Source organism: Panthera pardus, unplaced genomic scaffold, assembly GCF_024362965.1.
Source record: "Panthera pardus isolate Hobbes unplaced genomic scaffold, ASM2436296v1 HiC_scaffold_20, whole genome shotgun sequence".
Lineage (NCBI taxonomy): Eukaryota > Metazoa > Chordata > Mammalia > Carnivora > Felidae > Panthera > Panthera pardus.
In genome coordinates this window covers 50258060-50269618 of record NW_026526766.1, presented here as the reverse complement: position 1 = coordinate 50269618, position 11559 = coordinate 50258060, and the positions used below count along the sequence as shown (strand labels likewise).

Genomic DNA, 11559 nt, shown 5'->3' with positions numbered 1-11559 from the left:
GAACTCCATGTGTTAACAGAAACTTCTCATTGTTTTAATGCAGCTTTCATCATCTGAGTTTTCATGAACACAGAAACCAAGCACAAATTGCCAGTACTTAATAAATTAAAAACTAAATGAGGAAATGCAGTTCAAACTAAATAAACTTTGATTGAGTTTGTAACTATTAGTGCACACTAGATTAAGGGGAATATCTGCTCCAGAGGAAATCATATCATACAATTGAGACATGACCTCATATATTATCAGATCAGCAAAGGGTAAGAGTCTAAGCATTTTCAAGAAATATGTAGAACATAGAGGGGAAAAGGTATCAACAATCCTGCGTTTATTCACTTAGAAAAAGTGTTACAAATAACTGTGCTCCACTACTGTGCATATGTCTCTACAATGATGTGTTTGATGTTGCTACAAACTGCATGCCGACTGATAGCCACAAGAGGCAGCAGCATTTAGAAAATTCATAAACTGTGATTTGAGGAAGTATGCTACCCACCCCTGCCCTGTCTGTGGATGAGAACATAGCCCCTTCTCTGCTCAAAACCCTTCAATGCTCCCCTGTGCCCTCAGCTCAAAATCTTCAGCTCCCCCTTTCTCCCTCCACGCCAGCACCCCGGGCCTCCTTGCTGGCCTCACACATGCTGGGCACACTCACACTCGCGACACGTGTCCTGGCTGTTCCCTGCCTGGATGTTCTTCCCCCACAAAGCCTTATGGTCAAATCCTTCTCCTCCAAGTTTTTGCTGAGCATCACCTTCTCATTGAGGCCTCTGCTGATCATACCTAATCCCCAGGACTCATGAGGCCCTTTCTCTGCTCAAATTTTCCTTCTCCTATAGCATTTGCATTATATAAATATTACATAATATTTATTTATTAGGTTTATTGTCCATCCCCCCACCCCACTGGAATATAAATTTCACAACATCAAGGATCTCTGTTTTGTTTATTGATATTTCCCTAGCACCTAGAAGAGTGTCTGACACACATTAGATGCTGAATAAGCCTTTGGTTCATGAATGAATGAACGATCGAATGAATGAATGAATGAATGGATGGATGGATTTACATGGCAGATAGTGTCTAATTAAAGTATTCTATCAAACATAAATAAAAAATATATATAATAATATTAATTTGATGATACACCAGAAGTAGGCATACTATAGACTAAAAACACGCGAGCATTTTGCATGGATAACCTCATTTAATGCCCGTGACAACCCTGTGAGGTTGGCTACCTACATTTATCTCTATAGTAAAGGTCACCTAAGTAATTTGCCCAAGGTTACAAGCAATGTGATGGAGCTAGGATGAATGCCCCTCAGGTGTGCTTCAGAGCCCGCACCCTTAACCTCAGGAGACACCTTCACCCACTGGACACTGAGCTCTTCTTCAGATTGTCTTCTCTGTGGACACAGGCTCCATGTGGTGGAGCAATTTAGCTTTCACTTTCTTTCCTGGTCATTTGTCAGTGTGATTGCCTTAGTGCTTCTGTGACCAGTCTAACCGAGATCATAAAGTATTTCCATTCACAAGATGTGCAGCATTCACAGATACAGAGTGGATCCTGAGTTAGGGATGAGGCAGGACAATGGATCTAACAGGGGGTCACCAAGAAGGTCAGAATGGCTAGTCCACAAAGTGCTGAGTGTTGTGAGGGTAAGACCAGAGGCCAGGATGGGGTCTCTGGGTGGCCAAAGACAGGAAAACAATCCAGAAGTCCAGGAGGAATCACTCACAGTGGGAGCAGAGTGTTCCTGTGACGGATTAAAAAGTACCTAAGAAATTTCTAGGTCTTGCTACTTGCTGTGAAATGAAAAAAAAAAAAAAAAAAAAAAGCATGCATTTCATTCATTCTTAGAGGAAAACAAGCAGACTTTTAAGAATTTAGAAACACCCAGGGACGCCTGGGTGGCTCAGTTGGTTAAGCATCTAACTTTGAAGCAGGTCATGATCTCATACAGTTGTGGGTTCCAGCCCTGTGTCAGGCTCTGTGCTGACAGCTCAGAACCTGGAGCCTGCTTTGGATTCTGTGTCTCCCTCTCTCTCTGCCCCTCTTCCACTCACACTCTGTCTCACTCTATCTCTCAAAAATAAAATAAAATAAAATAAAATAAAATAAAATAAAATAAAATAATTTTAAAAAAGAATTTAGAAACACCCAAAGCTGGAGATCTTAGCTTTGACCATAAGAAGTTTACAGAACTTGGGGTGCCTGGGTGGCTCAGTCAGTTAAGCGTCCGACTTTGGCTCAGGTCATGATCTCACAGTTCGTGGTTCAAGCCCCGTGTCGGGCTCTATGCTGACAGCTCAGAGCCTGGAGCCTGCTTCGGATTCTGTGTCTCCCTCTCTCTCTGCCCCTCCCCTGCTCATGCTCTGTCTCTGTCTGTCTCAAAAATAAATAAAGACATTATAAAATTTAAAAAATAAAAATAAGAAGTTTGCAGAATTAAAAAAAATCTTTTATTAAGACATTTGAAATCAAATTAAAAAATAAACAAATTTAAAAAGTTTGCAGAACCATCGCCATTAATTTTTGATGATTTTCCTTCTCTGCTAAAGACATTAACTGGCATTAATTCTGCGCCACAATGTAAAATATGTGGTTATGTCAACAATTAGAAATATGCAACCAAGAGGGGAGAGCACTATGTGGCTGTGAGATTGATTAATGCCTGTATTCTGTGGGCTGATTTAGAAATGAACAGGAATCACATTACATTTGAAAAGCAGCGTTCATTCCATGTGCAGCTTCCTTTGAGGTCACCAGGAGTTATGCAGACCTTAATGTGTTCTCTAGTTCCTGGTTCCACCGAGAGATCTTAAATATGTCAGGACATAATCCCAGCCTATGTTTCAAGGCTGGATGAAATAAAGATGCTGTGATGAAATGAAGCCCATTCCTAGGGCTTCATGGATATTGGCCACGAAATGATTCCACTACAAAACATAGAGGGAGGCAGCATTTGTCAAGAGAGGAGCAGGCAAGGAAGGAGTTTTTTGGGTTTTGTTTTTATTTTTTTAATGTTTTATTTATTTTTGAGAGCAAGAGCGAGAGAAAAAGAGAGGGAGAGAAGGAGCAGGGAAAGGGCAGAGAAGGGGGGGAGACACAGAATCTGAAGCAGGCTCCAGGCTCTGAGCTGTCAGCACAGAGCCCAATGAGGGGCTCGAACTTATGAAATGTGAGATCATGACCCAAGCTGAAGTCGGAGGCTCAGCAGACTGACCCACCCAGGTGCCCCTGGAGTTTTGTTTTTAAATAGTAAATCATTAGATGCAGTAACTGTTGAACTATGGAAGTTAAAGAAAAGTCATTCAAAAGGTGAGCCTTGTTTCACATTCCCAGGAACAATTTTTAGCACATTTCCAGCCTTAGGATGAGATTCCTGAGGTTGTGCAGATAACATAAGGTATAGTTTTGTTATTACAGACTGGCAGAGCATTATCTGGACTGTGAATTTAGCACAAACCTATAAGTTAATGGGTTTGAAGTAAAAGAGGTAAGAAATTGCATGTCCAGAAAGTCCCTAAGAGCCATAAGCCAGTAATCACCATGTCACCTGTTTGCATTCAGAAAAAAGACTGTGATGCTGTGGGCTCATGCCATTTCATTGGAATGTGCATTATCTCTTCTAAGTGACTGCAAGGAGACTTCTGGAGAAACGTGAAAAGGAAAACACTAGGGCAAAGAAGAAGGAGAATAAATGAGACGGTTTTTATGTGAACCTCCTCTGCTGCTCCCAGATTCCCGAGGCGCTGTGTTGGAAAGAACTGGGAGCAGAGCAAGTGCTGAGTGCTTTCAGGGGAATCAGGAAGGCATTTTTGGGGAAAGAAGGATTAGGAATTGATTTACTGAAAATCTACTTTGTGCCACTCACAGTGCTTGGTACTTGATGTATATTCTCCACCCCATTCTCACAACCGTTCATCCAGGGAACTATTGGTGACAACAACTGTTCCAGATGTGAGACGGAGGGCCGGCTGCATGCAGGGGAGCATAATGAGCTCGCACAGGGGCGGTCCTTGCTCTCATTCAGTGCTGGGCACCGTGCCAAGAGTTTTAGTTGAAATATCTGAATTAATCCTGTAAGGGAGGTACCATTGTTATTATTCCCATTTTACAGATGAAGAAACTGAGGTTGAGGAGTAACTCTCTTATTCAAGGTCATGCAGCTGGTTAATGGTGGAGCTGGGATTTGAACTCAGGCAGTCTGTCTCCAGAGCTCCTGCTGATAATCACTATGTTATTTTATTTGGTACACACATTTATTTATTAAAAAGTTATTCCTCCTTTTAAAAGTTTTTATTTTCTTTTAATGTTTATTATTTTAGAGAGAGAGCATGCATGCAAGTGGGGGAGGGGCAGAGAGAGAGAAAGAGAGAGAGAATCTTAAGCAGGCTCCACACTCAGCACAGAGCCCAACATGGGGCTCAATCCCATGACCCTGAGCTGAAATCAAAAGTCGGACACTCAACTGACTGAGCCACCCAAGTATCCAGTTATTCTTCCTTTTAGATTGCTTACTTGCTATCCTGGTGACAAAGCTTCTTTCACCTCAAGGATCACAAAATCAGCGGCCTCTGAAAAGCCCAAAGGAACCTTGGGAAGCCATGACAAGGAAGTTACACAAGGTGAGACGGATGCTTCTTTCACAGTATAGAAAGTACAAGTCTGCTGAAAATGCCACTGAAGGTTAAGATCCTCAACTTGATGGGTCAATGGAGAGAAACACGTGGGTTTGTTGTCCCCATGCTGGTGTTGTTAACCAGGGTCCCACCTGGGGAAGAAGGACTCACTAGGGAAGGTCGGTCTCCACCAGCTTGACAAGACCAGTCGGGGGTACAGGAAAGCCCTTTGATTCAGAGGAGCTCACACCTTCCAATTGGCCCACAAGACAGTTTTGTTCCTCACCAGACGTAGCCTTCCAGGAAAGACTAGTAGATACCAAGGAAAGGAAAGGAAAGGAAATATTTTCTCTTCAAGTTTGGCAACAGGAACACACAAGACTGGAAAACACATAGGGAAGTTCCATCTGATTCAGTAGATGGCTATGTACCACGGCTAAATACTCAGCCATAGTAGGGAAGCAAACTACCTGTACTTGTAGGTACTCACAGATGCTGTCATGATGTGGATTTCGTAGGGGCAGGAGTATGAAAGCCTCAACTCCCTTGCTTTGGCAAGGTGCATCTGTCTTTGTTTTTTCTCATCCCTAAGTTTAGAAGCCCTTTGAGAATAATACTTTTTCCCACTTACGTACAAATCCTTAGCATTTATTCTTTAAAAAAAAAATTTTTAACATGTATTCATTTTTGAAAGTGAGAGAGACAGAGCATGAGCAGGGGAGGGGTAGAGAGAGAGGGAGACACAGAATCTGAAGCTCTCTCCAGGCTCTGAGCTGTCAGCACAGAGCTTGATGCTGGGCTTGAACTCATGGACTGTGAGATCATGACCTGAGCTGAAGTTGGACGCTTAACCAACTGAGCTGCCCAGGCGCCCCTAGCATTTATTCTTATACTAGTCATGTCAACCAGCTACTAAGATGTGGTGTGCATTAGGGCCAGATTTGGGGGAGGGGTTACTACTCTAAGGATACAAACAAGACACCTGATAATGACTGGAGTTCAAATACAACTGATACATGAATAGAGAATGGAGAAAGCAGCTATTACCAGTGGAAGGCTTGCCAAAACAGACTAGTCTGGCTAACAGCAGAAGAAGAAAGCTTTTGTTTAGGAAAACAAAATAAATTGTACCCTTTTCTCTACCAGTCTTAGAAAGATTGTTCTGAAGGGCAGACTCCTTATTTTAATGACATTATGGGGAAAAACAAAATAGCAAGTACGTTCCCCCAATTTAGAAAAAGATGTGCTCAAGCTCTTCTTAGAAAATGAGCCTCGGGGCACCTAGGTGGCTCAGTTGGTTAAGCGTCCAACTCTTGATTTTGGTTCAGGTCAGGATCTCAACAGTTTCATGAGTTTGAGCCCTACGTCCGTCTCTGCTCCAGTGCAGAGCCTGCTTGAGCGTCTCTGTCTCTCTCTGCCCCTCCTCTGCTTGCACTCTCTCTGCCTTTCTCAAAACTAAATAATAAATTAAAAACTTTAAAAAAAGAAAGAAAGAAAATCAGCCTCAAAGCCAAAGAGGCTCCTCTTCCTGCGTTTCCATTTTCTTTGGCCTTTGTGTTTCTTCAGGCTGTCCTTCCCTGTGCCCATTACTCTGCAAAAGTGAGGGTAGGGCTTTCTCTGTCTCCACGATCTTCTCTCGCCATCCACTTTTCACAAACTGAAGCCAGACTACTCTTTCTGAATCCCAGACCTGAATCCCTTTCCCCCCACAGTGTCCTTCAGAGATAGCCCACTCCCACCAGAATGGGCTCATCTCCTCTCCTCAGCAGGGCCCAAAGCAGGCCTGTCACAGGTTAGGGGTGATTTATGGATGGTACCATCTATCATCACCCTTATTTCAAAGAATAAAGGACATTTTAACACCAAAAGAATAAAAAAAGTAGATCTAAGCATAAGAACCAGTCTGCTAATTCCGCTAAGTACTTAAAGTGTTCCTTCTGTAGAACGCTAGCCGACACAACCTGGTTGTAATGCAGTTGTTTGAAATCGTTATATGCTGTGTTGTTTGTCTGGTGGTGGTGCCGATGCTTTTGCCTGGGGAGTCCTGAATGCCCAGAGGCACTTGCTGTGCTTGGCCAGTGCAGCCCTTCCATACTGGTCACTCTCAAAATGATCCTGCTTGCCCGACCGCCTGTAAGAGAATTTCACCTGGAGGGCAGGCAGACTCTTTAGGACAGCACAGGGAACAAGCCCACACCGCCTCCCCGCTGCTGCCACAGCCTCCACTGTAACTGGAAGACAGAACCGTTGAGACACCCCCCCCCCCACCATGAGACCCTTTTCTCTTTTCTTGAGACCCTTAAGACTGTTGAGGCTTGCCCACCCTCCCTTCTCTTCCTTCTCTGTCATTAGCCCAAGCCAGCCTAGAACACCGAGAACTAGAACCATCAGGTCCACTTTTTTGGTGAAGGATCCTTCCCTTCTCCCCCAGTAGGTGGTTTCGGGGGGAAGGCAGACAAGAGTAAAGATAGTTTGTGTGCTAGCCATAGTCTGAGTCTGGGTTTCTGTCTAAACATATTTAAAGGAATGATTATTTGCTCGCATCCTTAATCAGAATACTTTTCACAGAATCTAAGCTGGAATATAGAAGCAGTAAAGAGAGGAGGGGGCTGCTGGATGGGGATGGACTAGAGAGGACAGGAAATGAGAGACTCTCATGAGGTGGAAAACAAGGTGGTGGGAGTATCCGAATTAGAGAGCTACCAGGAGAGAAAGTTGTGCCAGAGAGTGGTGTTTGAATTTAAGATTCCAATTTTATTTTATGCTATCCGTTGCTGCATAATTAAACATGCCAAAATGTAGTGGCTTGAAAGAACACCCATTTTATCATATCTCATGATTTTGTTGGTCATGAATTCAGGTGGAGCTCGCCTGGGCAATCTTTCTGCTCCACATGTCAGAGGTCACTTGGCGAGGTTCAGCTGGTGGCTGGGCTTGAGGCTGAAGCCAAGATGGTGTCACTCACACGCCTGGTGCTTTAACAGAGATGCTCAGACTGTGCTCAGCTGGGCCCCTCTCCTTCTCCATGTAGTCAAGGCCCCTCTCCATGGGGTGTCTCCAATAAGGGGCCCTTACACAGCCACTCGGAGCTCCACAGCTAGTATTGTAGAAGACAGGAGTAGAAGTTGTGAGTCCCTAAAGTCTGAGCTACATTTTCATATTCGTTCTGATACTTAGAAGACTCTTGAATTTTCTGTGTAGACCATCATGTCATCTGTAAATGACAGTTTTGATTCTTCTTCTCCAATTCTTCTATTTTCTATTACATTTTGTTGCCTTATTGCACTAAATAGCAAGTACAAGTCTTAATAAAAGCACTGAAATATTTGAAGGGGTGCCTGGATGGCTCAGTCGGTTGAGCCTCCAACTTCGGCTCAGGTCATGATCTCGCATTCCGTGAGTTCGAGCCCCGCATCGGGCTCTGTGCTGACAGCTCAGAGCCTGGAGCCTGCTTCGGATTCTGTGTCTCCCTCTATCTCTGCCCCTCCCCTGCTCATGCTCTGTCTCTCTCTCTCTGTCAAAAATAAATAAACATTAAAAAAAATTTTTTTAAAAACACTGAAATATTTATAATTTTGTCCTTACTGAATATTTACCAGTCTGTGCTTTAGATCATAAATTTAAAAGTAAAGAAATATGAAATCATAAAAGAACTCAGACAAAATATTGATTAAAAAAAATTTTAAGTGTATTTATTTACTTTGAGAGAGACAGGAGAGCAGGGGAGGGGCAGAAGCAGAGAGAGAGAGAGAGAGAGAGAGCTGGGGGGGGATCCCAAGCAGGCTCCATGCTGTCAGTGCAGAGCCCAATGCGGGGCTCTAACTCAGAAACCATGAGGCCATGACCTGAGCCGAAATCAAGAGTCAAACGCAGGGGTATCTGCATGGCTCAGTCAGTTAAGCCTCTGACTTCGGCTCAGGTCCTGATCTCACAGCTTGTGGATTCGAGCTCCACGCTGGGCTCCGTACTGACAACTCAGAGCCTGGAGCCTGCTTTGGATTCTGTGTGTCCCTCTCTCTCTCTCTGCCCCTCCCCCACTCACACTCTGTCTGTCTCTCTCTCAAAAAATAAATAAACATTAAAAAAAAAGTCAAATGCTTAAGCAACTGAGCCACCCAGGTGCCCCCAAAAGGTTGATTTTTTTAAACTAATCTTCGAGTTGGAGAGGGGAGTAAACTATTTTAAATGAGAAACAACATGGAACTACTGGCAAAACAAATAAATAGATACAAATTGAGGAGAGGAAGCAAAGGTGGAAGGGGAAGAAAACTAAAGAGGAGCTAGTGGAATGACAAAGAAGAGAGTTATTTTAGGAGATAATAAAAGGGGTGTGGGAAAGATTTTGGATGAAGAGGACTTTAAGGAAATTTTGTAGCATATACTGTATGATGCATCCACTCTTTGTGGCCTGTTCGTTTTTACAAAAGGCACAACCTGGGGCACCTGGCTTGCTCAGTTGGTTAAGCGTCCGACTTCAGCTCAGGTCACGATCTCATGGTTCTTGAGTTCAAGCCCCGCGTCGTGTTCTGTGCTGACAGGTCAGAGCCTGGAGCCTGCTATGTTTGGATTCTGTGTCTCTCTCTCCCTCTCTCTTCCCCTCCCTTGCTTGTGCTACCTCTCTCTGTGTCTCTCTCTGTCTCTCTCTCCAAATTAAGAAAAAATAAACATTTAAAAATAAATAAAGGCACCTCTTGCTTTACAGACTTCTATTAAGACATTATAACTATGGTGTGTTTACTGTGTGCCAGGCGCTGTGCCAACTGATTTACATGTGTTACCTCACTGAATTACCATATCGACTCCACGAGGTAGTTACCATAATTTCCCCCATTTTATAGATGAGAAAACTGGTCTCGAAGAGATTAAGCAACTTGCTCAAGGTCAAACCAATAGTTAGTCAGAGAGTGGAGATGTAAACTCAGATCATCAGACTCAACTCAAAGCCAGGACTCTTAATCACCACGCCCCTCTCCTGCGGCGGCCCTTTCGGGCACCTGGGAAGGAGTAGAGCAGCTTGTGAGGAGCTAGATGCCCATTCAGAGCAGCGGGAATGGAACCAGGACAAGGTAAGGACCCACCAGGCTTTCCTGGGTGTCGCTGGCGCAACTACTTTGCAGAATTAATCTGGAGGGGCACTTCTGACGCTGAAGAACAGAATGCGTTCATTTTAGTTAGTAGGCATTTACAAAGTGGATTACGTCAGAGGCAGGAATATTTGTCATCAGGGCATGGGCGAATAGAACAGAAAGCTACAGAGTATTAATCTACTTGCATCTACACAAGTGAGGTGAGTCAAGAGCCAAGCAGGAGTCTGATGTCTCAGTAGAGGCTGAACTGAGCAAGGGTCTCCCTTAGTTGCCCTGATAAAGGAAACGCTTCTCATTAATATGATATCCTCATATGGAAAAGCACATGCATTCAAAGTAAACGGTGAGTCAGTGCAGAGCAAGAGTGTCAGGGAGGAGGCTGGGAGGGAGCTGGGTAGCAAATAAAAGATCAGACCATAAGGGAAAGAGTCTCACTTATGTACTGAAGAGGTGATGTCTTCAGGGCTTCTTAGGTTCTGAGACCTGTCGCATAGGGTGATGTCAGTACAAATAATAAACTTTGCACCTGTGGCTTGTGTTGCCTCACCTCACCTGCCTGATGCCCTCGCTGCATGAAAGAACAACCCTAGGGACCAGAGTGGGCAGGTCTGTAAGAGTCACGTGCAAGTGGCCACTGCCAGGCTCTCTTTGTTCCATTAGTGGAACAGGAACAGGACAGCACAATCCTACTAGGCCTGTAGCACATTCCCCACGAGTTTTCATGCAGATGGCCTTTTGCCAACATTCCCAACTTAGTCCCCAAACTACTTAGACCTTCAGCTTGTAAAATGGGTTGTTACAAGACATTGTACCTATAAAATTCATTAAGGAGCCTCTCACAAATATTTTTTGCAACATTTATTTTTGCACCTCCTATGTGCTAGGGTCTGGGGATCCAGCAGTAAATGAGATACACAGAGTCTCACAGAGCTTATACTCTAGCAAAGAAAGACTTTCAGGAAGCAAATACACAGGCAAAGGTTTCTTTAGGATTGTGACAAGTTCTCTAAGGATAGGCTCAAGGCACTGTAAGAACAGACTAGGCTCAAGGTACCGTAAGAACAGGAAAACCTGACGTGGTCTTGGGTCTGAAAAGGCTTCCCTGGGGGAAGCACATTTAGGCTTATACCATCAAGTTTGTCTGGAGTTAGCCACGCAGGTAGAAGGGAAAGAGACCTCCAGGCAAAGAGGGCAGCATGGAGAAAGACCCTTGGGCAAGAACAGGCTTGGCACATTTGAGGGGCTGAAAGAGCATCTCCGTAGCTATGGCCCCATGAAGGAGGCAGCATGGAGCATGCATGCAGCTGAATAGGGAAGTAGATCACACAGAAAATAAGCCTGTCCGATTCCAACACCCAGAATAGATGTCCGTCCTCTGAGAAGTAGTTCCTTGTTTCTCTCAACACCGTGGGTCATGTAACGAAAAGATTGTTTTTTTGTATTGCTTGCTATGAAGAATAGCAATTGTATGCCAACCTTGAACATGATCATGGGACATTACAGTTGCATTTTAAGCTGTTTCCTGCTTAACTGGGTCCCTGTTGTTGCTTTTCTCTTCCCAACCCTCACCCCCATATTTTACTTATGCTCTCCAGTTATATCCTATGCCTCTTATACACTTCCTAAAATCCTTTCTGGGATAAGATGGGCCAAAGATCACATAAAATCAGTGTAAATGTTATAATGACTTGTTCAGTCAGCCTTGGTCACTGCCCAGGTTCCCAGTTACATTCGAACACACCCACTGCACATTCCCACTTGGAGGGCACAAATCATTTAACTTCAATCTATATCTAGAGGCCTCTAGTTTTCATTAAAAGACTAGTTAGTATCTTTGGTCTTT

The 11559-nt window shown here is 44.0% G+C and overlaps 1 protein-coding gene across 3 annotated transcripts in view; it reads left to right on the top strand.

Annotated features, from left to right (window-relative positions):
- The window catches only part of MOB3B (MOB kinase activator 3B), a 231580-nt gene that overhangs the window by 203872 nt on the left and 16149 nt on the right, over nt 1-11559 (top strand). Inside the window, exons 1-2 of one of the 3 annotated variants that reach the window (XM_053908030.1) lie at nt 2525-4635; nt 9468-9695. The exons of 1 other annotated variant lie outside the window; for it this stretch is intronic. In XM_053908030.1, coding sequence (XP_053764005.1) covers nt 9680-9695 — 16 coding nt within the window. In that variant the 5' untranslated portion in view covers nt 2525-4635; nt 9468-9679. Of the gene's footprint in view, nt 1-2524; nt 4636-9312; nt 9696-11559 lie in introns of those variants that run through there. One more of the 3 variants, XM_019424215.2, reaches the window with a different exon arrangement.